Raw genomic sequence first — 26,183 nt, forward strand, 5'->3', positions numbered from 1 at the left:
TCCACTGAAAGAAATAAAAGCAAACATGAAAAGCATGCACTGATGCACAAGTGCAACGTTCAACTCCTTAATTATAAATCATTCTCATTTTGTACTCTTCTTTTTTTTTGAGTGAATGAATTATGAGAACCGATTCTATAATGTTCTTTTTTTTTGGGAAAGTTGGCCATAACTTGTCCATGAAGAAAGAAACGGTCTTAATTTGTTCACTACTAGATTATTAAAAAAAAATCAAATCAACAAAATTGAGCCAAAAAACAAAAAGTGTTATAAGGAATTCAATTAAGTATCAATGTATCATCATCCTTGGCTTCTTTTTTGGCTCTCTTTAGAATAAAGCAGAGTACTTTGTGAATATTTCTTTATTCCTTTTTATTATTCTTGGAATATAATTTTAAAAAATGCAGAGACAGACAACAAATAGAGAAGAAGAAAGAAGGAAAGAAACTCTATAATCATATAATAATAATAACACCATTGTCTTTCTTGTCTCTTCCTTGAAACAGAGCTTACAAATCCAATATACTTCTTATTTGTCCTCTTTCTCCTCAGTTTATATACTTTATAAATCTTCTTCCTTTTAGATATTTCTGATTGGAACTTTGCTTTTATTAATCATCTTCTACCAAATTCCTCTGATTTTGTCGAAGAAATTTAGTGTTTTGTAAAAATCCAAAATCTGACTTACTACATCAGCTTTTTTTTTTGGCCCCCCTTTACAAAAGTATGAGCAACATTTTCTTGTTTTCTACAGCAAAGCAATGCTCACACCATTTTCGTGGAGCTTAAAGTCTTCTATACCCAAAACCAAAAGCTTTGAAATTTCTCAGCAAGAAAAAGAGAGTGTGTGTGTGGGAGAGATCTAGGGATTGGCTATTAAAGAAAGAAAGAGAGAGAGTACAGTGTACTATGGGTTCTTGTGCTGTTGTGTTTTGTGCATCTGTTCTTTGTGTTTCTTAGATTAAAAAAAATTACTCTCAGAGACATTGAATCTCTCACATTTACTTACACACACTCACACACGCGTAAATTTCTCAACTTTTTTATAATATTTATTTTTAGCATCTTGGATTGCGTGATACTTCCACTTTCTCATTTCAGAACAAAAGTGGGTTTAGATTGAGTGAAGTGTTAAAAGTGTATGTAAAAGCAAGGGTTGAAGAAGAAGAAGAAGTAGTTTGTGGGTGGTTTAGTTTAGGGTTTCTTTCAATTTCTGGGTTTGTGATTTTCTTAATCTAGAGAATGAAGCAGAAGAGTTGTAAAGAGAGAGGTGTTGTAGTGGGGAAGAAAGTGATGGTTGCTGTTAGAGCTTCAAAGGAGATCCCAAAGGCAGCTCTTTTATGGACTTTAACTCACGTTGTTCAACCTGGAGATCGTATTAGGCTTCTTGTTGTTGTTCCTTCTAATTATACAAGTAATTAATCCCTTTTCTCTTCCCTTCTCTTGTCTCTCTAATTCACTATGGGAACAACTTGAGATCTTGGACTGTTGTTCTTTATTATTTAGTCAGAATTTGCATTGGTTTTGTCTGGTTATATTAAATAAGGAGAAGAATGTGAATTAATGTGTAAAGATTTAATCTTTTTGTCTTGGTTTTGTTTTTTCAGGTAAAAAGATTTGGGGGTTTTCGAGGTTTACTAGTGACTGTGCCTCAGGTTATGGAAGGTTTCTTGCTGGAACGAATTCTGATAGGAAAGATGATATTCATGAGTCCTGTTCTCAGATGATGTTTCAGTTACATAATGTTTATGATGCAGAGAAGGTACGAAAAAAATCACTTTTTATTCATGTAGATTATAAAAGTAACAGCTTTTTTGGTTAATGGGATCATGAAGAGTTTCATTTGCTTTTAATAATGCAGATAAATGTCAGAATCAAAATTGTTTTTGCTTCACCTGATGGAGTTATTGCTGCTGAAGCCAAAAAGTCCAACTCAAATTGGGTGATTTTGGACAGGTAACACTATATGTTCAAGTGTTAGTGTGTTGCAAATGCATAGTTTTGGAAACAGCTTTGGTGACCTTTTGAGAATTATTGAACAGGGGATTGAAGTATGAGAAGAAATGCTGTATTGAGCAATTGGAGTGTAATCTTGTGGTGATCAAGAAGTCACAGGCCAAGGTTCTTCGTCTCAATTTGGTGAAAAATGCAGATACAGAGCATCCAGAAGCTATTTCGAGGTTAACATCAAAGTCTGTTGAGTCTCGGAGAAGCTCAAGACCCGGAAAAAAGCTGAGGGAACCGTTTGTGACTCCAGCTAGCAGTCCTGACCAAGAAGGTTCTTCACATACTGATATTGGCACTTCATCAATATCTAGCTCTGATGCTGGTGCCTCGCCGTTTTTAGCTTCTCGAGTCTTTGAGGGACTCAAGAACGAGAATTCTTGGATCAGTGATGGAAACAAGAGTTTCTTTGAATCTGACTCTGACTCTGATGGTGAAAAGTGGAGTCCTTTATCAATGGCTTCTTCATCTTCTCATCCTGTGACTTCAGCTGATGTTCTGAGTCCTAGTGGTGATTTATCGAAAGCTCAAACCGAAACTCCGAGGAAGTCAAGATTCTCAGTTCTTAGGCTCACTTTATCGAAGAAAGAACCTGAAGCACCAAAGGAAATACGTAAATCTGATACATGCTTAAACAAAAGCGTGAGAGAAGTTGTTTCTTTATCAAGAAAGCCAGCTCCTGGACCTCCTCCACTATGTACAATATGTCAACACAAGGCACCTAAATTCGGAAACCCTCCAAGATGGTTCACCTTTGGCGAGTTGGAGACAGCAACAAAGGGTTTTTCTAAAGGGAGTTTCTTGGCTGAAGGTGGGTTTGGTTCGGTTCACTTAGGAACTTTACCAGATGGTCAAATCATTGCTGTCAAACAATATAAGATTGCTAGTACACAAGGTGACAGAGAGTTCTGTTCTGAAGTTGAGGTCTTGAGCTGTGCACAACATCGGAATGTAGTAATGCTTATTGGACTATGCGTGGAGGATGGGAAAAGATTGCTTGTTTATGAGTATATCTGCAATGGATCCTTGCATACTCATCTTTATGGTAAAGTTTCTACTCTTGGTATACAAAGAAGCACAATCTTTATTTTTCTGAAACATTGTTATTAATGAAAAGTTTTGTAGGTCTGGGGAGAGAGCCGTTGGGATGGTCAGCGAGACAAAAGATTGCGGTTGGAGCAGCTCGTGGGTTGAGGTACCTTCATGAAGAATGCAGAGTCGGTTGCATCGTTCATAGGGATATGCGTCCTAACAATATTCTCCTCACTCATGATTTTGAGCCTTTGGTAATAAGAATGATTAATAACATGCTCAAAGCTCTCTCTATGTCTTTCTGGTTTGTGCAAAGCTTGAAACTTACTTAACATTCTAGGTTGGAGATTTCGGGCTAGCGAGATGGCAACCAGAAGGAGATAAAGGAGTTGAAACTCGAGTGATTGGAACTTTCGGGTAATCTTATGGCATGATCTTGAGATACTCTTCTTCTTGATTTATAATATACTTGTAAGAACACAATAACTAAGATGAACTTTTCTGTTATTCTTCAGGTACTTAGCACCTGAATATGCACAAAGCGGACAGATTACAGAGAAGGCAGATGTTTACTCTTTTGGGGTTGTCTTAGTTGAGCTTATCACAGGAAGAAAAGCTATGGACATTAAACGTCCTAAAGGTCAACAATGTCTCACCGAATGGGTAAAAACACCAAAAAACAACTATATCAAAGTTTTTAAGTCTTTAAAGCTCAGATGCTTACATTTTTGTACTCTTTTGTTTGCAGGCAAGACCGTTATTGCAGAAACAAGCCATTAACGAACTTCTTGATCCACGTCTAATGAATTGCTACTGTGAGCAAGAAGTTTACTGTATGGCACTATGTGCTTACCTCTGCATTCGCCGTGACCCTAACTCGAGGCCACGAATGTCTCAGGTTTGCTGCCCATAACTCATCTCAAAAAAACACTTACCTCTACATTGATTTTTGAAGGAATTTTTCGAACGTTAATGGAATCTGTGTTTTCTCATCAATGAAGGTGTTGCGGATGTTAGAAGGAGACGTTGTCATGAATCCAATGTAGAAGAGAAGCTACACCAATGGCAAAAGTCTTCTTAAGGAGTTTGTACACTATTTAGGGTATTTTACAGCTTCAGTGAGTTTTTTTTTTTTTGCTTTTGTATATGTAAAAGCTTGTGAATCACTGAGACAAAAGATTCAAGTAAAGTTTGTTGAGATTTTTACATTGATCATATGTGTGATGGACTCATGGCCGGTTAAAGCCTAAATAGTACGGTTTAACAGTCCGCAAATTGGGATTGTTGGTTTAACCGATTGGGTTGACAGATCAAACATGAAACCTTTTAATCGATTAAGAGGGTTCTAAAACTCCCAAAATAAACCCTACAACACTTTCACTTATCAGTCTCGGGGGCGGCGACGACGACAACATCGTTCTCTTGTTTTCTCGTCATGTTCTGTTTGAAAATCGCAGGTAATCTCGTCAACATCGTTCTCTTCCTTTTCCTGATCAGTTAAGAAATTGCGGTTAGGTCGGTATAGAACCGGTTTCGTCTGGTTTAAAGTACAAAATCCCTCGCGTGTTAATAGAAGGAAAGAAACTGTAATAAAAACGCTGGCGTCATCAGTAAGCTAAACAGTTTAGGATCCAACGGTGGAGAGAGCTGCGTGAAGATTGCAGACAGAAAGAATCTAACGGTGATAAGTTATCAGCGTGAAACTGAAGCTTCCGTCCGATTTCTCTGTTTTAAAACCCCAAATCTCCCTCTCATTCCCTCTCATCTCTTCTCATCTCTTCTCTTTGTTTACACATACACCTCATAAGAAGAGTAGCAAACACATCGCTTCTCCTCTCCTCTCGCATTATCCGAAAACATGGTAAAGTCCTCTTCTTTCTTGTACGATTAGATTGCGTTTCTTGATCAGGGGTTTAGGGTTTCATATATCATGAACACCTGAGTTTCTTGATCAGGCATTGTGTCCTTTTATTTTCTTATCGGTGCAAGTGTGTATGTATGAATGGCAAATTTACATGTGCGCTTGTTTTTGGTATGTGTGTTTCAGAAAGATTTGTGGAAGGCTGCATTTCCAGTGGGAACTGAGGTACATACATTATATTGTTTTGAGAAATTGATCGGAGTTACTGTCTCCACCATTGATTTAATAATTCTTTGCTTAAGGTTGGTTGTTTTAAATTGTGATTGCAGGTGGACCAATTAGATACAGTCTACGATGGATTCAATTGGAATTTCAAAACTGTTGAAGTAAGTTGTTTTGGATTATTACTACATTCTCCAGGTTAATTTTATATTGTTGATGTCGCCTGAGAGATTCTGGCTTCTTTAATATGTTTCAGGAAGCATTTGAAGAAGGAGGAATGCTCTATAGGAAGACAGTCTATGTTTTTGGTGGTGCAGAACGTAAGATGATGTTTCTCACTTGTTTCAAATCACCTTTGGCACTTGTAAATTCATTTTTTACATTTTGTGTATGTTTACAGTTCAGCTCGTCCTCTACGAAGATGCACACATGATTATCAATGTCCCAACAGTTATTGTTGTAAGTAATAACTGTTTTGAAATCTCTCTATATATATCAAAAGGTCTGCTTGCTGCTACGTACCATGCACTGATATCATAATAAATTCTTTTATATTTTGCAGATTGAATCACCCATTCCGCCTTCTGACAAGCTAGATATCGGATCGATTCAGCGTGGAATGGAAATCATTCCAATGAAGCAGATGGGGATGGAATGGGTTCCTTACATTCCTTCTGATAATAGGTACCATATATGCATGAGTTCCAACTTTTATATGCTGCACATTTGCTTACGTTTGGTATGGCCTAAATCATTGAAACGAGAGACAGAGGTTATATATGCTAACGGTCTTACTTTTGATGTTTACATGCAGTTCATAATTACTTTTGCTTTGTTCTTGTTGCAGAGATGGACAAGTTGATAGGATAAACTCTCAAATTTTCAGCATGCGTTGTACTATGACTAGGTAAGAAACATGTATCAGATTAAGGGATTTTTTTCTTTTAAGGTGCATGTAATGAAGGTGAGTTTGAACTTACCAATTTTTGCATGTACTTAATTTAGTTTTGTACATTTACCTGCAGAGATACTCTCAGAGATATGAATGAAGATGATGCTAAGAAGTTCTCCTATTGCCTTGCTTGTGAGTTTTATTACTATACCATAAATGTATGTTCATTGTTGCTAATGTGATACTACGCAACAACAAAAAACTAAGATCTCTTGTGTTTAATTTTTGGCTTTGCAGATTTCTATCAACCATTTGAGGAATCTGAAATAGAACATGATGCTGTAGTCGATATATTGTTTCCCTCTAATCCGCCGGTAAAAATTTCTGACTATGCAAACGACTGTTGTTGTTGGAAGTTGCAGGTCTACTAGTATATGAAATGGTTTGATAAGAGAACATTGTTCTGTTTGTACAGATTTATTGTGTTTTTAACTGGGAGCTTCAAAAACTTGAGGTTTGCGTTTGGTTCAAGTTTAATTACTTCCTCATTTGGTTTCAAGAGAGTGCAAATTACATTTATGGTATGATGATTGATGTTGAGATGACTCTTTTTTGTCTCATATCTTATATCAGGAATTTGTTGATAGTCTGATTCAAGAAGGACAATTATCTGCAGAACAAAAGAATGAATTCAAAGTAAGTTTGAGGCTGTCACACAATTCTCAGTTCATGATGCCTGAGTGTATCTTTAATTACCATTGTTATTTTCCTCAGGAATTTGTCACAGAGCATGTTGGAGAAGCAATGAGAGCTAAACGAGAGGTAAAAAAAATGTAACCAGACTGAGATAAGATATGTAAGCTATACATATTATGTGAAACTGTTTGCTAAATATGGTGTGATTCATTTCTTGCAGGCAAGAGAAGCTCGACTGAAAGCGATAGAAGAAATGAGCGAAGAAACTAAGGAAGCCTTCGAAAACATGAAGTTCTACAAATTCTACCCTCAGCCTTCACCAGACGTCCCTAGATTCCAGACGGTAATTAAGCACAAAAGAAATGACATTAAACCAAACCACCTTCTCCACAATTAGTTCTGAAAATGTGAATCCTCTGTTTGCCTTTTTTTACGTTTTGCAGTCGTCGCTCATTAACCAATACTACAGGAATGCTCATCAAGTCCTTTGATATGGTGGGAACCCTTCAAGAACCAAGAACAAATGCCTACCTATATATAGTTAAAAATTTGAATTTTTTTATCTTTTATCTTTTGTTTTTTTGTTTTATTACTAAGATGTAAAAGCCTTTAAATTTTTCTTTAAAAGAATATGAAATTTCTCAGATACAAATTACACTTTGCGTTTCTTGATTTTACTATATTGTTTTTTATTTTATTTTATACATTTGACTTCCTAAGCAAAATACATCACTGCGACAAAAATAAAAGAAACTAGATTAGGACCCGCGGTACACCGCGGAGCAAAATTATTTTAACTAAAATATTTAAATTAGAAGTTGTATTTATTAGTTAAATATCCTATAATTATATAATAATTGTGAAATAAATTATATAATATCGTAATATAATTTATTTTTTACATAATATTTATTTAATCAATTTAATTAGATATGTCTATTCTCTGATATCGACAATATTAACAAAATAATAAAATGATGTTTTACCCGTGTAACACCAAATTAATGATATTTTTAATTTATATAAATATCGATAAAACCCCTTCGGCTATATAACCCCATACTGCTATATAACCCGGTCCCGATATATTTTAACTCACACTATATCATCTTAATTTTTAATATTTATTGTGTACCTACAGTTTAATATTTATCATATTTAACTTTTTAAAAGTTTTAAATATTTTTGTATTAAACCTTTTAAAAATCTTCAAAATAAAGAACCGGAATAAACCAAATAAAAGTTTTTAAAGTTTGAATGCCTGATAAAATCAAGTTTTCTACTCATTTGTATTTAGAATCATTTTGGTCACTTTTAAAGTATGACTCTAAACCATTGCACAATTTTTTTTAGACGATGTGGGATATTGTATCCGTATTTTTTATTCATCTATTGAGTAATATATATCCGTTTTTAAAATTTTTAATTACATCATATACAGGAAAAAAATCATAATTTTTATTTACTAAATGTATCATAGAATAATTCAAAATAATTTAAATATAAATTCAAATAAAAATGAAAAGGAATCATAGATTTATGTTTGAATAAGGTAAAAATATTTCTTTATTTTTAAAAATCTTGTCTATAATTAATTTTGAAGTTTTGGTAACTAATATTAAATTCAATATTAAAAACTTTCCAAAAAGTATTTTTGAGCAAAAACTGCTGCAAAAATACTACTCCCTCTGTCTCACAAAGATTGAAGTTTTAGAGAAATTTCTTTGTCTCTCAAAGATTGATGTTTTGAATATTTTTAATAATTTTTGTTTTAATGATTACTGATGTTGTAAAGTGTATGGAGTGTAAAAATCGGAAAGTGGAAAAGTGAAAATAATAAATTATAAATTAATCATATATTCCCTCTGTCTTAATATGTGTGTAAAATACTAAACTTCAATCTCTGTGAGACAGAGGGATGTCAATTAGTTGAGGAAAAAAATAGTATAAATGTCAATTAGTTGAGGAAAAAAAAAATAGTATAGGAAAAAAATAATAGTATAGATGTCAATTAGTTGAGGAAAAAAAAAAAAAAGATGTCAATTAGTCATATCCGGTTATGGTTCTTGATATCCGGTTCGCTCGTTCGGTTATTAAAACATTGGAGAAAAATCGATTTGGGAATTTAGGTTTCAAATTAATCTCAAGTGACGACGAACTTGCGAGTGAGTGTGTATGTGTGACTGTTGTGAACTCTCTCTCTTCTTCTTCGAATGTGACGAGAAGAAGTTACGAAAGGGTATGTCTCGGCTTTGATTTACCTTCTTTTTAACTCTGTATTATGTTACTCTCTCTATCTATTGCGACAGGCCTTGACCTTGATCGATCCCTCACCGATACCCTTTTGAAATTTCACAATTCTTTCGTATTCCTGATGTTTCCAGGTTCAATTCAAGTGGTAAAGTCTTTATCTTTGAGTTCATGATTCCGGTTCTGAGTAGTGTGAAGCAAGCTTTGGAGTAATGGACAAAATTAGTCATTTGTCGGATGATTTACTAATCAAGATATTATCATTAGTTCCAACAAAAGATGCCATCGCCATGAGCACTTTGTCTAAACGATGGATGTCTCTTTGGACATTGGTGCCAAGACTTGTCTTTGATGATTACTCAGACTCAGAGTCAGAGGATGAAGAGAATCAATCCAGAAACTTGGCGCAGTTTGTTTCCGGGACGTTGCTGTTACATAAAGCAGCGGTTCTTGAAAGCTTTCATCTCAACATTGCTTCTTCAGAATGTAGCGGTTCCGAGGTTGGTCTATGGGTTAGAATCGCAGTTGATCGTTTAATCCGTGATCTCAAGATAAGTTTTTATAATGATCATAGCCCTGTTAGGTTGCCAAGTAGGCTTTTTAGATGTGAGACTATTGAGACTTTGGAACTCTGTAGAGTGATTGCTTTGGAAGTACCTTCTTGTTTTAGCTTTCGTTCTCTCAAGAACTTACGCCTTCTCTCTGTGAGGTACTCAGATGAGGGATCTTTCTCTAGGTTTATATCAAACTGTCCTGTTCTTGAAGATTTGGTTGTGGAAACTTGTGACGAGGACAATGTGGTGACATTCACTGTTAATGTGCCGTCCCTACAGAGTTTATCCGTTTCTCGTACATTACGAGATTTACCAAATCCTGATGAAGTGTTTGTGATACATTCCCATGGTTTGAAGCAGTTGAAAGTTGTGGACTACTATGGTGAACTTCATCTGATAGGTAATTTGCCCAAACTTGTAGAGGCAAATCTTCAATACGAGTGCCTCTATGCCAAGGTTCTGGAACCTTTTACCTCTGTCAAGCGTCTTTATCTCTGCTTATTTGGAGAGGTAATTTGTTACTCTCAACATATTGTTGATTAATTGTTCACGATGGAAGTTATGAGCTTGATGATCTGAAAGAGTAAATTGTTTTCTTTTCTTGTAATAAGTTATATGTAAATGCAGGCTCAGTATCTTACTGGTACCGTTCTATCCCAGCTTGTATGTTTGGAGCTATGTACCTGTGAAGATAACTGGACTAAAGTGCTTGTGAGTGTGCTCCAGCACGCCCCTAAACTACAAGTTCTCAAGCTTGAGCTGGTAGCTTTTTTTTTTCCTGTCCAATGAGTGCAAATTTATCAGTCATGTTTTGGTTTCCGGTTTTGACAGTTTAATGCATTGATCGCAGAACCAGGACCATTGTCTAGCTACGGTTCGTGATGTTTGTTGGATCCAGCCCGAGCGTGTTCCTGAATGTTTGTTGTACCAACTCAAAACACTTGAATGGAGAAACTATGGAGGAACACAAGTAGAGAAAGAAGTGGCCATGTATTTCTTGAAGAATGCGAGCCGATTAGTGACTGCAACTATCTACCCTGACTCAGTCAAGTTGGCGCGCAAACATAAGATGTTTGAGAAACTGGATATTGCAACTAGGAGTTCAAGAGCTTGTGAGCTTAGAATGGGATAGAAATTACTCTCACCAAGTGTTGAAACTGTCCAATTAACTAGTTTATTGTTATGGCGTTTTATCAAACCTCTATCAAACGCCTTTCTGATGAGACCATGGACAGCTCCACTCAACCACACGAACATGAGGAGCAGCTTGAACCAGAGGAAGCACCGGAGGAGCAGCTTGTACCAGCAGAAGCAGCAGAGGATGCACTAATCGTTCCGGCGGGTCCTATAACAAGGTCACGGTCCAAGAGGTTCAACCAAGCTATCAGTGGACTACTCAAGGAGCTGGACAAAAACCAAGAAGACATGGCTCAAACCACTATGACGTTGCTCACAGCTCAAGGTGCTCGGTAAAGGGTAAAATGTTGCTTTGGTGCTCTTTTTCCCTTGGTCAAGTTTTGTCCCATTGGGTTTTCTTGACAAGGTTTTTAATGAGGCCTAAGTAACATTTTCAAGCCCCTTTGCCAGCCCAATTCGTGGTCCAAGGTTCCCCACAAAGGCCTTGGCCCATTTTCTATCTCTTTCTCATTCAAACTTTGCATTTATTGCTTTGTAATTTCCAAGACTTTGTGCATGAGCTTGCATGAGTGTGGACTCTTGCATGAGCTCCACCTCTTCTCTTCTAGATCCTTCTCCTTCGTTCCCCTTCTCCTATTTAAAGACCTTGTATCTCTTCTTTGTTTCTCATCAAACATTTTTATCAAAAACCTTTCTTTTACTTGTTTGATCTGAGAAGTGTGTAATATCTTTTCAACTTGTTTTCTTCTTAGTGAGTCATATCTAAGTTGAACTCGAGCTTGAAGTCTAAGAGATTTTCATCTCTCTTGGAAGTTCACTTCAATCCCCTTTTCTATCCGCTGCATCATTTCACCATTCCATCTCTTTCAATCCGCTGCATAATCAACCCTCTTCACCTTCCATTTCGTTGATCCATTGCATCTTCGGTCTCTTGACCTTCATCAGTCCGATCCATCTCCTTCAAAGCCTTGCGAGTGTGTTCTTGGGAGCAGATTCCTCTCCAGGAGTCTATCATGTGGTATCAGAGCAACCGCTCTGCAAACAGGTTTTGAATTCCAATCGTCACTTTTCTTTTATTTTCAGATTTGTCGTTCATCTTGCGAAAATATTATTAAATGTTTTACTCGTTCAAAAATTATAAACTCAACTGTTTTAGAACCAGGAACGAGTCTAGTATTTTTGAAAATTGATTTGAGAATTTTTGGATTTGTTTTCATAATTTTCCCAAATCTGTTTTCATTTACGTGTTTTTAGAACTATTTACTGGTGGATCTTTGTTTTTCATTTCAGGTACCATGGTGACATCAGAAGAGGAAGAGTCATCTACATCTAGTCTTGAAAGGAAGATCCTTAAGTCAGTCACCACAGCTATGACAACCATGCTTGATGCTAGACTTGGCGCTCTACACTTGAATCAACCAAACCCGGAAGCAAATCAGCATCAAAGGCAGAACCAGGAGGAACCAAGGCAAGACGACGAAACCAGGCGGTACTATAGCCACGGTTCTTCACACAGCAGTCAGCGGAGGCGTCGACGTGAACGTCCAGTACCAAGAGATCCGTTAGGAGGTCTTAAGTGCAAGATCCCAGCCTTTCACGGAACCAGCAACCCGGATACCTACTTGGAGTGGGAACAGAAAATCGAGTTAGTGTTTGTTTGTCAAGAGGTCACCGAGGTCAACAAAGTTAAACTTGCCGCAACCGAGTTCTACGACTATGCTCTAAGTTGGTGGGATCAGCTTGTTACCAGCCGCAGACGTACCGGAGACATGCCGATCGATACATGGAACCAGCTGAAAACCGTCATGCGAAGGAGATTTGTGCCGAGTTATTATCACCGCGATCTTCATCAACGTTTGAGGAACTTAGTTCAAGGAAGCAAGACTGTCGAAGAGTACTTCAAGGAAATGGAAACCCTATTGCTAAGAGCTGATGTTCATGAAGATGGAGAAACTATGATGTCACGATTCATGGGAGGTCTCAACCGCGAAATCCAAGACCGTCTAGAAACCCAGCATTATGTGGAAATTGAGGAGATGCTTCACAAAGCAGTCATGTTCGAACAGCAAATCAAGAGGAAGAACTCTCGATCCAGCTACAGCTCCGCTAAGACCAGCTACAGCTCAGGTAAGTCAAGTTATCAAAAGGAGGACAAGCCCGGCTACCGGAAGGACTACAAGCCATTCGTCAAGCCAAAGCCGTTTGAGTCAGACCCGAAAGGTAAGGGTAAGGAAGTGATCACGAGGACAAGGGATATTCGTTGCTTTAAGTGTCAAGGACTTGGACATTACGCAAGCGAATGTGTCAACAAAAGGATCATGGTTCTTAAGGATAATGGCGAGGTGGAGTCTGAAGAAGAGCGTTCGGAAAACGACTCTGTGGAAGAGGGTTTGGAAGCCCCAGCTAAAGGAGAGCTGCTTGTCGCTAGGAGATCGTTGAGTGTTCTAACCAAATCAGAGGAGCAAGCACAAAGGGAAAACTTGTTCCACACGCGATGTATTGTCAAAGACAAGGTATGTAGCTTGATTATTGATGGTGGAAGTTGTACTAACGTTGCAAGCAGGACTATGGTGGAAAAGCTTGGCCTAGAAGTTCTCAAACATCCAAAACCATATGCATTTCAATGGCTCAACAAAAAAGGTGAGATGTCCATCAAGGAGCAAGTCAAGGTGCCACTTTCAATTGGTAAGTATCAGGACGAAATCATGTGTGACATACTTCCGATGGACGCTAGCCACATTCTTCTTGGACGTCCATGGCAATCAGACCGACAAGTTCACCATGATGGTTTCACCAACCGACACACCTTCGAGCACAATGGCCGAAAGACGACTCTCATTCCAATGACGCCGCATGAGGTCTATCTAGATCAGCTTAGCATGAAACAGCGAACCTCCAAACAAACTGAACCAACCGATAACAAGAGTAAGAGCAAGGTAAGTCACAATAGTTTGCTATTTGTTTATAAAGAAACTCTTGCTTGTTCTACTAACCCCGAACCGGTGCTACCGAGTAAAGTTGAGTTGGTTTTGCAAGAATATAGTGATGTGTTTCCGGAGGATAATCCCATTGGTCTGCCACCAATCCGAGGGATCGAACATCAAATCGACTTTGTGCCGGGAGCCGCTCTACCGAACCGACCAGCCTATCGCACCAACCCAACCGAAACAAAGGAGCTTGAAAGACAAGTGAACGAGCTGATGGACAAAGGACATATTCGAGAAAGCATGAGTCCATGTGCCGTTCCAGTGTTGCTAGTACCAAAGAAAGATGGGAGTTGGCGAATGTGCGTGGACTGTCGAGCCATCAACAACATAACGGTTAAGTATCGCCATCCTATCCCTAGATTAGATGATATGCTTGATGAATTGCATGGTTCTAGCATCTTTTCTAAGATTGATCTTAAAAGTGGATATCATCAAATCCGTATGAAAGAAGGTGATGAGTGGAAAACGGCTTTTAAAACCAAACAAGGGTTATATGAATGGTTAGTCATGCCGTTTGGGTTAACTAATGCGCCTAGCACTTTCATGAGATTGATGAATCATGTCCTTAGGAAGCATATTGGTGTATTTGTTGTGGTCTATTTTGATGACATTTTGGTTTATAGCAAGAACTTAGAAGATCATGTCATGCATCTTAGACTTGTTTTGGATTTGCTTCGCCAGGAAAAGCTTTATGCGAACTATAAGAAGTGCACCTTTTGCACATATAATCTTGTTTTCCTAGGCTTTGTTGTGAGTGCAGATGGAATCAAGGTTGATGAGGAGAAAGTCAAGGCAATCAGAGATTGGCCAAGTCCTACAAATGTGAGCGAGGTGAGGAGTTTTCATGGCTTAGCAGGGTTCTACCGAAGTTTTGTCAAGGACTTCAGCACTATTGCCGCCCCACTCACGGAAGTGATTAAAAAGGACGTTGGTTTCAAATGGGAAGCTGCACAAGAAAATGCATTCCAGGCTTTGAAAGAGAAGCTTACTAATTCCCCTGTTTTAATTCTTCCAAATTTTATGAAAACTTTTGAGATTGAGTCCTCAGGCATAGGTATTGAAGCTGTTTTGATGCAGGATCATAAGCCCATAGCGTTCTTCAGTGAGAAGCTAGGAGGAGCTACACTCAATTATCCGACCTACGACAAAGAGCTTTACGCTTTGGTCCGAGCCCTACAAACGTGGCAACACTATCTCTGGCCGAAGGAGTTTGTCATTCATACTGACCACGAGTCTCTTAAGCACCTCAAGGGTCAACAAAAGCTCAACAAACGTCATGCGCGATGGGTCGAATTCATTGAAACATTTCCGTATGTTATCAAGTACAAAAAAGGTAAGGATAATGTCGTTGCCGACGCATTATCTCGCAGGTATGTTTTGCTTACTTCTTTGGATGCAAGATTGCTTGGTTTTGAGCAAATAAAGGACTTGTATGCTGATGATTCTGATTTTAGCAAAATATTTCAATCTTGTGAGAAGTTTGCTTTTGGAAAGTATTATCGCCATGAGGGTTACTTGTTCTTTGAAAATAAACTTTGTGTGCCTCACTCTTCTTTGAGAGAATTATTTTTAAGGGAAGCACATGGAGGTGGTCTAATGGGTCACTTTGGAGTTGCTAAGACTTATAAGGTGATGCAAGAACATTTCCACTGGCCGCACATGAAACGAGATGTTGAACGACTTTACGAACGGTGTGCGACTTGTAAGCAAGCTAAGGCTAAGGTTCAATCCCACGGTTTGTATACCCCTTTACCTATTCCTTTGCATCCTTGGACTGATATATCTATGGATTTTGTGGTTGGATTGCCTAGGACTAGGGCTGGTAAGGATTCTATTTTTGTGGTGGTTGATCGCTTTTCTAAAATGGCGCATTTCATTCCTTGTCATAAAACTGATGATGCATCTCATGTTGCTAGCTTGTTCTTTAAGGAAGTTGTTCGTTTGCATGGCATACCTAAGACCATAGTTTCTGACCGTGATACTAAGTTCCTTAGTTATTTTTGGAAAACTTTGTGGTCTAAGCTAGGAACTAGATTGCTTTTCTCTACTACATGTCATCCGCAAACAGATGGTCCAACTGAAGTTGTCAATAGAACCTTGTCTACATTGTTGCGTGTGCTTATCAAAAAGAACCTTAAGACTTGGGAGGATTGCTTGCCGCATGTAGAATTTGCTTATAATCATTCTATGCATTCTGCGACTAAGTTTTCTCCATTTGAAATTGTTTATGGGTTCAACCCCACTTCTCCTTTGGATCTAATGCCTTTACCTTTGAGTGTGAGAACAAGTCTTGATGGCAAGAAAAAGGCCGATTTAGTTAAACAGGTTCACAAAAAGGCTAAGGAGAATTTGGAGGCCCGGACGAAGCTGTATGAGAAATATGCAAACAAAGGGCGTAGAGAGGTCATCTTCAATGAGGGTGATCAAGTGTGGGTTCATCTTCGGAAGGAGCGTTTCCCGGAGGAGCGAGCATCCAAGCTAATGCCGAGGATTGATGGACCATTCACAGTGCTCAAAAGAATCAACAACAATGCCTACCAACTCGACCTCCAAGGTAAGTACAAAGTTAGTGGCAGTTTCAACGTTTCTGATCTTCTTCCTTATTGTGCAGATAATTCGGATTTGAGGTCAAATCCTTTTCAAGTGGGAGAGGATGATGAGACCATGGACAGCTCCACTCAACCACACGAACATGAGGAGCAGCTTGAACCAGAGGAAGCACCGGAGGAGCAGCTTGTACCAGCAGAAGCAGCGGAGGATGCACTAATCGTTCCGGCGGGTCCTATAACAAGGTCACGGTCCAAGAGGTTCAACCAAGCTATCAGTGGACTACTCAAGGAGCTGGACAAGAACCAAGAAGACATGGCTCAAACCACTATGACGTTGCTCACAGCTCAAGGTGCTCGGTAAAGGGTAAAATGTTGCTTTGGTGCTCTTTTTCCCTTGGTCAAGTTTTGTCCCATTGGGTTTTCTTGACAAGGTTTTTAATGAGGCCTAAGTAACATTTTCAAGCCCCTTTGCCAGCCCAATTCGTGGTCCAAGGTTCCCCACAAAGGCCTTGGCCCATTTTCTATCTCTTTCTCATTCAAACTTTGCATTTATTGCTTTGTAATTTCCAAGACTTTGTGCATGAGCTTGCATGAGTGTGGACTCTTGCATGAGCTCCACCTCTTCTCTTCTAGATCCTTCTTCTTCGTTCCCCTTCTCCTATTTAAAGACCATGTATCTCTTCTTTGTTTTTCATCAAACATTTTAATCAAAAACCTTTCTTTTACTTGTTTGATCTGAGAAGTGTGTAATATCTTCTCAACTTGTCTTCTTCTTAGTGTGTCATATCTAAGTTGAATTCGAGCCTGAAGTCTAAGAGATTTTCATCTCTCTTGAAAGTTCACTTCAATCCCCTTTTCTATCCGCTGCATCATTTCACCATTCCATCTCTTTCAATCCGCTGCATAATCAACCCCCTTCACCTTCCACTTCGTTGATCCATTGCATCTTCGGTCTCTTGATCTTCATCAGTCCGATCCATCTCCTTCAAAGCCTTGCGAGTGTGTTCTTGGGAGCAGATTCCTCTCCAGGAGTCTATCACCTTTCTCTATGTTTGGATGGAGAGATAATATTGTTCTCAATTGATGCTTCTATATGGGTTTCTAACACTTGCAAGCTGTGAATATATATTGAATCTTTTGCTTTGCTCTTTTGCTATATGTCGTGCCCTCTGCAGGCGCAGTATCCTACTGGTAGCGTTTTACTTCAACTCGTGCGTTTGGAGCTATGTGTGTGCTCAGAGAACTGGTCGAATATGTTTGTGTCTGTGCTCCAACATTCCCCTAAACTTCAAATTCTCAAGCTTGCGATGGTAACTTTCATCCCTACCCAAAGAATGTACATTCCTAGTTGAGGACTAGTTGTTTTCCGGAATGTTTGTTGTTCAATCTCAAATCCTTCGAGTGGAGACACTATGAAGGAAGAGAGAAGAGAAAGAAGTTGCTATGTATATTTTGAAGAACGCAAAGCGATTAGTGACAGCAACTATCGATCTTGAAGAATTGGTATTTGCAACGAGAGGCTCAAGATCATGTGAGCTTACAGTGTGCTGACTGCTGAAGAAAATTTTACCTTGTTAGAAAGTATTTGAAACTTTTCAGTAACTAGTTGAATGTGGATTTAAAGCTATATTACATTCTTGTAAAAAAAAAATTGTCTTATTTGTGGTACAAAGCCTAGAGCTTTGTAAATGTGGATTTAAAGCTATTACGTTCTTGTAAAATGATTTGCTTTTTGTCTTGTTAATGGTTACAAAGCCTAGAATGTTTCGTCTGTGTTACAAATATGTCATCATTATCTAAGGTTTAAACAAGTGACAAAAAAGAACAAAAATCCATTATCGTAACATAAAATTTATGGGTTTTTAGCTTAATAAATTCAAGTAATAAAATCTAAAATTCACTGTTAGGCTTTTCAGTTCCCTTCTCTGTTTTAGTTTAAGAAAAGACTTTAGGGTTTATCTCAGTTCTCAGATGATGAAGCGGACCAAGCGGTGAGAGGAGAAGTTACATTTACACGGGTATGTCTCCCTCAATCTGTGAAAGACTTGATTTTGCTTGAGACCCTTTTGATTCTTTCGTATTCATGTCGTTTCCAGGTTAAAATCAGATTGTAAAGTCTTCACCTTTTTCTTCTTTGAGTTCGAGATTACGGTACTGACAAGTGAGAGTTTGGGGAAAAACATAAGCTTTGGGAGTTCTTTGTGCTTGTAATTACAAAAATATGGACAAGATAAGTCAGTTGTCCGATGATTTGCTCATAAAGATACTGTCATTACTCCAAACAAAAGATGCCGTAGCCATGAGCATTTTGTCTAAACGATGGAAGTCTCTTTGGACATTGGTGCCAACACTTATCTTTGGTGAGTACCCGGAGGATAGGGAAGATGAAGATAAGGTTCCAAAGACTAATGATGAGAGTCATTGCATAAATATGTCACAGTTTGTTTATGGGACTTTGCTATTGCACAAAGCGCCGGTTCTTGAATGTTTTCATCTCAACCGTGCTTCGGGATGTAGCCCTTCAGAGATTGATTTATGGATTAGAATTGCAGTTGAGCGATTCGTGCGTGATCTGACTATAGGTTTTTGTTATGAATATGGGGTTATAAGGTTGCCGAGTATGCTATTTAGTTGTGAAACACTTGTGACTTTGGAACTCAAAAAGGTGATTTTTTTAGAAGTTCCTTCTCAGATTAGGTTTCAATCCCTCAAGACGTTGCGCCTTTTATTTGTGAAATATGTAGATGAGGAATCTTTCGTTAGGCTTATATCAAATTCCCCTGTTCTTGAAGATTTGGTTGTAGAAACTTGTCATGATGACAATGTGGTGACTTTTACTATTAATGTGCCATCCCTTGTGAGTTTCTCCATTAGGAATACATTGCAAGACTTGGAGACTGAGAATGATTTGTTTGTGGTACATTACCATTGTTTGAAGCAGTTCACCATTGTGGACTACTTCGGTGAGCTTACCTTGATAGGTAATATGCCCAAACTTGTCGAGGCAAGTCTCTTATCTGTGTCCTGCCAAGCCAAGTTTATAAAGTCTTTTACCTGTGTCAAGTGTCTTTCTCTATGCTTACCTCAAGAGGTAATATTCTTGCTCTCTTTAGATCATCCATTGGTAACGAAGAAAACACTTGAGACTTTTGCATATGTCATTTTATCTCAGTTTCTTTATTGTTTGTGTTGTGTTACATGTAGTATCCCTTTCCCACTGGCACCGTTTTATCTCAACTTGTGAGTTTGGAGCTATGTTTATGTGAAAGTAACTGGACGAATATGCTTGTGAGTGTGCTCCAACATTCCCCTAAACTACAAGTTCTCAAGCTTGCCATGGTACTTTCTTCCATAACCCAAATTTTCTCAACCATGCTTTGGTGGTATCCGGTTTAAAAGCCTAATGCAATTTTACCATTGGTTGCAGAACCATTTGATGTGTGAGGGTCGTACGGTTTGCTCGATTCAGCCGAGTAGTGTTCCTGAATGTTTGTTGTACCATCTCAAAACCTTTGAGTGGAGGAACTATGCAGGAACGGAAGAAGATAAAGAAGTGGCGGTTTATATTTTGAAGAACGCGAAGAAACTAGAGACTGCAACTATATACCCTGAAACGGATGAGTTGGTGCACAAACATAAGATGTTTGAAGAACTGGAAATTGCTTCAAGGGGTTCAAGATTATGTGAGCTTACAATGTGGTTATCTCCTTACCAAATATTTAAAAGCTGTTAGAATGTGGATTTTTATCAGAAGCTACTCGATGAATATCTTCTTATTTTGTTGCTCTGTATCCTTCTGTCCAAGAAGAAAAAAAGAGAACAACTTTATCTATGATGTACTTCTGTCTTATTGTGTTTTGTCTTCAAAGGTTCAAACAGAGCATTGTATTGTTCTACCACAATATTCAACTTTGTTGTCTTCATTATCTTCGTTGAAAAATAGGAAATTTCAATTCGAGAAAACATACAAAGATAATGTTTCTTAGATCTGAGAAGTTTCTTAGATCTATTACCTCAATCCAACATCTCTCTTTGTGTTCTAAAACTTCAAAGGTAAAACCCCATCTTTAACAATCTGAATTAATGTCATCAAAGATATGAAATCATATAATTTTTTAACCTCTTTTGTATGTTTTGCTTTTATTGTAGATCACATATCCTAGTGGCGGCGGCACTTCCTTCTTCTATCTTGAACATCTTGAGCTATGTACATGTTCTCAAGAGTGGTCGAATCTACTTAACATTATTCTTAAAGACGCTCCAAGACTTCAGGTTCTCAAGCTCAAATTGGTATGTAATATATTTATGCAGTTCCCATAATATTTGTTTCCAGTTTTTGAACGGTCTTAAAACTTCTAACACATCTTTATAATGTTTTCCTTCTATTGTCACAGAAACATTGTGTTCAATATAGTACTGACTCGATGGATCACTGGACCGAACTGAGCTCTGTTCCTAAAAGTTTATCGTCTCATCTAGAGATCTTCGAGTGGGGACATTACAAAGGAACAAAGCAAGATAAAAAGGTGGCGAAATACATATTAACAAATGCGAGCAATCTAAAGATGGCGATATTCTCTTCGGTATCTGTAGGGAGGAATCGGATTTGCAACGAGTTAGAGAATGTGGCCAGAGGTTCAGAAGCATGTCAGCTTGTGTTCAAATAACATGTTTTCTTTGTACCTCTTTTTGTAACAACATATTTCTGAAACAATTATTATTGTGACTACACATAGTAAGTTTTTGGGTTTTCTTATTGTTTCGTACTGATTCTGATAATTCCATCTGCTTAGTTCTGGTGCAAGGAAGTAATAACCGGCTCTATATGTGGCACTAATTAGTCTTTTTGAGGATAATAACAGAATGCCTTGGGATTTAAGTAATAACAGAATGCCTTGGGATTTAAGTCTCCCATGTTGGACCTAACTTTCCTTACTTACCAGTTTATCATTACCCTTAAAGGTGTTTGTGTTTGTATGACTGTTGGATTCAGGGCAGAATCAGGTTAAAAAAAAAAATGTTTGAGGAATTGGGAACTGCATGAAGCCATGAAGTGGTTCAAGACCAAGTGCATGCATGTGACTATGTGAGTTTAACATATAATTTTTATGTAAATATGACACTGTAGTATTTTATTTTATTTTTATTTAATGGATCTCCAAACAGCTGCCAAGTCCCAGAAGACGAATAGAAAGACCGACCAAAATTTTCTAGTTTTATTGTATTGTCTCAGTGTATTCCTTTGATCTTAAGCCAAAAATTAGGGTTTTATTCGTTGACAAAAAAAAAAGGGTTTTACTCTTCCTTGAGATCTAACGAAGCGATCTAGCACTTTTCTCATCTCTGGTTGGGCGATGGAATCTACGGTATTAAAAATCAAAAAGGTTACAAATTCTGATAGAATCAGTAACTTGTCTGACGATTTGCTCATCAAGATACTCTCCTTAGTTCCGGTAAGAACTGCAATGAGCACAAGCTTGTTGTCTAAACAATGGAAACCTGTATGGAAGATGATGCCAACACTTGTGTATGATGAAACTTGTCCCACCGTTATTGGTTCCCTTGGCTTTGCCCAATTTTGTAGCATGTCTTTACCTAAAGCGTCGCTTCTTAGAAACTTAAACCTCAAACTTGACAAGAAAGCTGCTTCCAAAGTCATAGATCATCTGTTATTCCCAAACCTTCCTCCCACTCTCCTTGAGATCTCAATCACTTCTTTATCTAGGAATTTTATAGCTTTCCCAAAAAACTTTAAAGTTTTCCAAACACTAGTCGTCTTAAAACTCCAAGGCACTATTACTCTAGATGCTGTTGTTGTTTCTCCTGTTTGTTTCCAGTCCTTGAAAAGTTTGCATCTCATAAGTGTGATATTCTGGTCCAAATCGTCTTTGGGGATACTTTTATCGGCTTGTCCAGTTCTTGAAGATCTCTTCTTCGTAACAAATATGAATACTCGCATCCACCCTTTCACCATATCAGTACCTTCTCTACAGAGATTACACATCACTGACCATGTCGATTACGGTGACACAAAATTCGAGATTAATGCTCCTTCTTTGAAGTACTTAAAGATCATAGACTGGAGTGGTTGTATTAAATTCGTTGAAGATATGCCGAAGTTGGTGGGTGCAAAAGTTATTCTTTCACAATCCCAAGCTGAGAAGTTTATCAGATTGCTTACCTCGGTAGAATTTCTTTCAATAATACATCTACATCCTTCAATGGTAAGTTACTACCATATTGGTAACTAGATGACCCTTCTCGGTCTTGTTTTATTGGAAAGATGGCATTTGTTGTATATGCTTTTGGAGTTTGGTAATAACTAAATAATGTTGTGGAGTGCAGGTTCTACCTCTTGCCAATGGAATTTCTCATCGGCTTCTTCGTCTGAAACTACATATTTCCCACAAACTTCCGCTTAATATGCTTCTGCATTTGCTCAAACATTCCCCTAAACTACAAGTTCTCAAGCTTCACGTGGTATTGAAAAAATATGTTTCACTTAATTTCCCTTGTTAGGTACTTACTGATCTCTGTTTCAAGAGAGCTTAAAATGCATTTTATATATGTTTCACAGGACCATTTTAGTTATACGACCCGAGGGACCGAGGATCAACTTCCTCCAGTCTCTGCACCGAGCTCGGTTCCTGAATGCATATCCTTACATCTTGAAACTCTTGAATTTAGAGGCTATGTAGGAAGAGAGGAAGTGAAAGAAGTCGTCGTTTACATTCTGCAAAACGCTCGTCACTTAAAAAACGCTTCAATCCTTATATATTCAGAAGGTTGTCCAGGTGGGGAGAAGGATCTGATGCTAATCAAGGAGTTGAAATCTATCTCTTTGGCTTCGACGTTGTGTCAGCTTGTAGTTCGAGTTAAGAACATACTCCCTCCGGTTTTAATTACTTTATCACTAGGGGATATCCCGTGCTTAAAGCACGTGTCAACATTTTTTTAAAAAATTATTTTATTATTATATTTTTAAAAAAATATTATTTTGTTTGATTAATATTTATTTCTAATTATTCTGTAAATCTATTAGTCTATTTGAATACTAATTATTTTAGAATATTATAGTATTTTATTTTTGACTTATTATTTCAGTTTTCTATTGTTTGTTTGTTGTATTTGCAGCATTATTTTGTGAAATATAAAATAGTAATTTTATTATTATAATTGTGAGCAAATAAAAATTATAATTTATCATCTATATAAATTTAGTTTTACCAACCCGCCAAAGTGGAAATTAAAACACACATTTTTCATAGATTGAGTGATATATCTTCGTTTTTTAAAATTCAAATCACAACATATGCAGAAAAAATTCTGCATTTTATTAATGATAAGTATTATATGAAAATTCCAAAAAATTTGTAAATAAAATAAAATAAAGATGATAGGAGAATCATAATTTGAAATCTTCAAATTTAGTTATTAAAAATAATTATATTGTATACTTGGATATAAAATCTTAGTTTTTAAAACTGATTGGTTTATATTTTAAAAAAAAAGATATTTACTAATTTCTTCCATAATTTATTAGAGAGAGAAAATATATATATTTTTTATTTTTTTAGATTTTTTAATATTTGATCTGTGAGTTTTATTTTTTATTTTTTAGTTAATTATATTTATTTAAATTGATTAATTAAGCTTAATTAAAATTTACTAATGGCAATTGAATGTAATTTTTTACACATTTAAGGTTAGTTTCATATTTGTACTTCCCAATTAATATAGTAGGATTCTAGAGAATTTTATTTAAATTAAAAAACTGTGTAAATTAATAAGTTTAACCTCACCAATAATTTTTTATTTTACTTATTGTGTTATTATAATAGGGTTATATTTGGAATTTTATTGTAAAAATTACATTGGAAAATGAAGATGACAAATAATCTAAAACAAAGAAATCTCTCAGAATAACAAGTAATAAAAACTAGGGGGAGTATTGTTTTAACCTCTCCCTTAAATCTACATTTTTTTACCTTTTAGATGATTTTTGTCATTTGTCTGTTTTCTTCTTATTCTAGTTAGTCAAACAAATCTGTAGTGATAAATATATAGAACTAAAATTTAATTTTTGACACAAAATCAAAGAGAAATTATTAAGGTGAGATCTTTCCACTTTAATTTTTTTAATTTACATTTTTCTCCAAATGTACAGTACATAATAAATTATAACTTATCTTATGTGATTAAAAAAAACAAAAAGACTTTGAAAAAGATTAACAAAAAACAGAGTTTCATATCTGTCATTTCTAATCCTGCTCCTCTACGCATGAGACAATATTTAATTTTAATATTGTAATTGTTTGATAAATCTACATAGCTTTTTAAATATTAATTATTTTAGATTATTATAATATTTTAATTTGTTAATTTGATGTATATTATCATTTTATATTGTTTGTCTGTTGCATTTGCATCATTGTTTTGTGAATTATTTAAAGTATTTATTATTATATTCTAATAGTGAGCAAATAAAATTTCATGATTTTATTAATCACATAATTTTAGTTTTACCAATCCGCCATGTGGAACATTAAAAACAAACATTTTTCATCATAAATTGAGTAATATATCTTTGTTTTTAAAAATTCAAATCACAACATATATAGAAAGAAGTCTATATATTTAGTTATCATATGTATTTTATGATAATTCAAAAAAAATTGTAAATAAAATAAAAGAAAGATGATAAGAGAATGATAATGTAAAATCTTAACAAAATCTTGCAAATATAGTTATTAAAATAATAATTTGGATACTTAGATATAAAAACTTACTTTTTAAAATTCTGATTAGTTTATAATTTTTTTAATTAATTAATAACTTTCTTCCATAATTAATTAGAGGGAGAAAATATATATTTTTAAAACTAATAATTATTTAAAAAAGTTTCTTAGTCTTATATTTAAATTATATTTTTATTTTTACAAAAAATTAAAACTTTTGCCTTTACCAATACAATGTAATTTTTTGACACTTTATAATGTTAGTTTTATATTTGTACTTCCCAATTAATATAGCTGCCAAGTCCAGAAGGCCAGAAGACAATTAGAAAGACCGACCAAAATTTTCTAGTTTTATTACCTGTCTTAAGCCAAAAGTTAGGGTTTTATTCGTTGACAAAAAAAAAGGGGGTTTATTCTTCCTTGAGATCTAACGAAGCGATCTAGCACTTTTCTAATCTCTGGTTGGCAATGGAATCTGCAGGATTAAAAATCAAAGAGGTTACAAATTCTGATAGAATCAGTAACTTGTCTGACGATTTGCTCATCAAGATACTCTCCTTAGTTCCGGTAAGAGTTGCAATGAGCACAAGCTTGTTGTCTAAACGATGGAGACCTGTATGGAAGATGATGCCAACACTTGTGTGGAGAAAGATCCCATATCCCACATTGGAAGATGTGATGGGACTTAACTAATATATAAAGGGTTAGGGCATCTCCACTCATTGTCAATTGGTTTTGAGTTGGAAGTCCACAGTAAAGCCCAAATTTAACATGGTATCAGAGCTTATACACGCTGACCCGTTAATTAATTCGGTCCGGACAGAGGCCCAATCACCCCATTAATTGATGGCCCAAAGGAAGATCCAATTCCATCGAGATAGCTAAATAAAGAGCATTATCTCGAGGGGGCGTGATGGATTGTCGAGATTAATGGCTAGAAGAGCCATTATCTCGAGGGGGCGTGTGGAGAAAGATCCCACATCCCAAGAGCATTATTTCGAGGGGGCGTGATGGATTGTCGAGATTAATGGCTAGAAGAGCCATTATCTCGAGGGGGGGGAGGCGTGTGGAGAAAGATCCCACATCCCACATTGGAAGAGGTGATGGGACTTAAGTAATATATAAAGAGTTAGGGCCTCTCCACTCATTGCCAATTGGTTTTAAGTTGGAAGCCCACAGTAAAGCCCGAATTTAACAACTTGTGTATAATGGAACTTGTCCCAGCGTTATTGGTTCCCTTGGCTTTGCCCAATTTTGTAGC

The 26,183-nt window shown here is 36.7% G+C and overlaps 6 protein-coding genes across 7 annotated transcripts; all 6 read left to right on the top strand.

Moving 5' to 3' along the window:
• LOC104733596 (inactive protein kinase SELMODRAFT_444075-like) lies at positions 455-4,248 on the top strand. The gene is made up of 9 exons (XM_010453165.2): positions 455-1,414; positions 1,608-1,762; positions 1,862-1,956; positions 2,043-3,049; positions 3,130-3,290; positions 3,377-3,453; positions 3,552-3,699; positions 3,785-3,934; positions 4,038-4,248. Exons 1-9 carry the CDS (start codon positions 1,243-1,245, stop codon positions 4,080-4,082), a joined length of 2,010 nt encoding a protein of 669 aa, XP_010451467.1. The 5' UTR covers positions 455-1,242; the 3' UTR covers positions 4,083-4,248.
• LOC104733603 lies at positions 4,346-7,379 on the top strand. The gene is made up of 14 exons (XM_010453172.2): positions 4,346-4,897; positions 5,084-5,122; positions 5,227-5,283; positions 5,376-5,439; positions 5,520-5,578; positions 5,682-5,803; positions 5,967-6,026; positions 6,145-6,203; positions 6,309-6,385; positions 6,487-6,525; positions 6,645-6,707; positions 6,786-6,833; positions 6,928-7,050; positions 7,151-7,379. The coding sequence occupies exons 1-14, from the start codon at positions 4,895-4,897 to the stop codon at positions 7,196-7,198; spliced, it is 861 nt and encodes a 286-aa protein (XP_010451474.1). The 5' UTR covers positions 4,346-4,894; the 3' UTR covers positions 7,199-7,379.
• On the top strand, positions 8,850-14,703 carry LOC109127055 (the record flags this gene model as incomplete). Its single annotated transcript, XM_019231266.1, has 3 exons — positions 8,850-8,946; positions 9,092-9,457; positions 11,939-14,703. A coding segment is annotated over exon 3 (2,760 nt), but the record flags the coding sequence as incomplete, so codon positions are not given.
• LOC104733621 (F-box/FBD/LRR-repeat protein At5g56420-like) lies at positions 9,170-10,643 on the top strand. The gene is made up of 3 exons (XM_019231262.1): positions 9,170-10,021; positions 10,139-10,273; positions 10,362-10,643. The coding sequence occupies exons 1-3, from the start codon at positions 9,170-9,172 to the stop codon at positions 10,641-10,643; spliced, it is 1,269 nt and encodes a 422-aa protein (XP_019086807.1).
• Positions 18,023-20,851, top strand: LOC104733633 (F-box/FBD/LRR-repeat protein At5g56420-like). 2 transcript variants are annotated; one of them, XM_019232271.1, is made up of 5 exons: positions 18,023-18,202; positions 18,281-19,220; positions 20,171-20,237; positions 20,334-20,474; positions 20,579-20,851. In XM_019232271.1, exons 2-5 carry the CDS (start codon positions 18,406-18,408, stop codon positions 20,849-20,851), a joined length of 1,296 nt encoding a protein of 431 aa, XP_019087816.1. In that variant the 5' UTR covers positions 18,023-18,202; positions 18,281-18,405. The 2 variants fall into 2 exon arrangements, with proteins under 2 accessions (XP_019087816.1, XP_010451505.1); XM_010453203.2 differs by lacking the exons at positions 20,171-20,237; positions 20,334-20,474; positions 20,579-20,851 and adding exons at positions 19,389-19,523; positions 19,612-20,075 and having other exon boundaries at positions 18,035-18,202; positions 18,281-19,275.
• On the top strand, positions 21,539-22,606 carry LOC109127056 (putative F-box/FBD/LRR-repeat protein At5g56810). The gene is made up of 2 exons (XM_019231270.1): positions 21,539-22,427; positions 22,530-22,606. The coding sequence occupies exons 1-2, from the start codon at positions 21,539-21,541 to the stop codon at positions 22,604-22,606; spliced, it is 966 nt and encodes a 321-aa protein (XP_019086815.1).

The sequence above is a fragment of the Camelina sativa genome, chromosome 2 (genome assembly GCF_000633955.1).
Source record: "Camelina sativa cultivar DH55 chromosome 2, Cs, whole genome shotgun sequence".
Taxonomy (NCBI): Eukaryota; Viridiplantae; Streptophyta; class Magnoliopsida; order Brassicales; family Brassicaceae; genus Camelina; species Camelina sativa.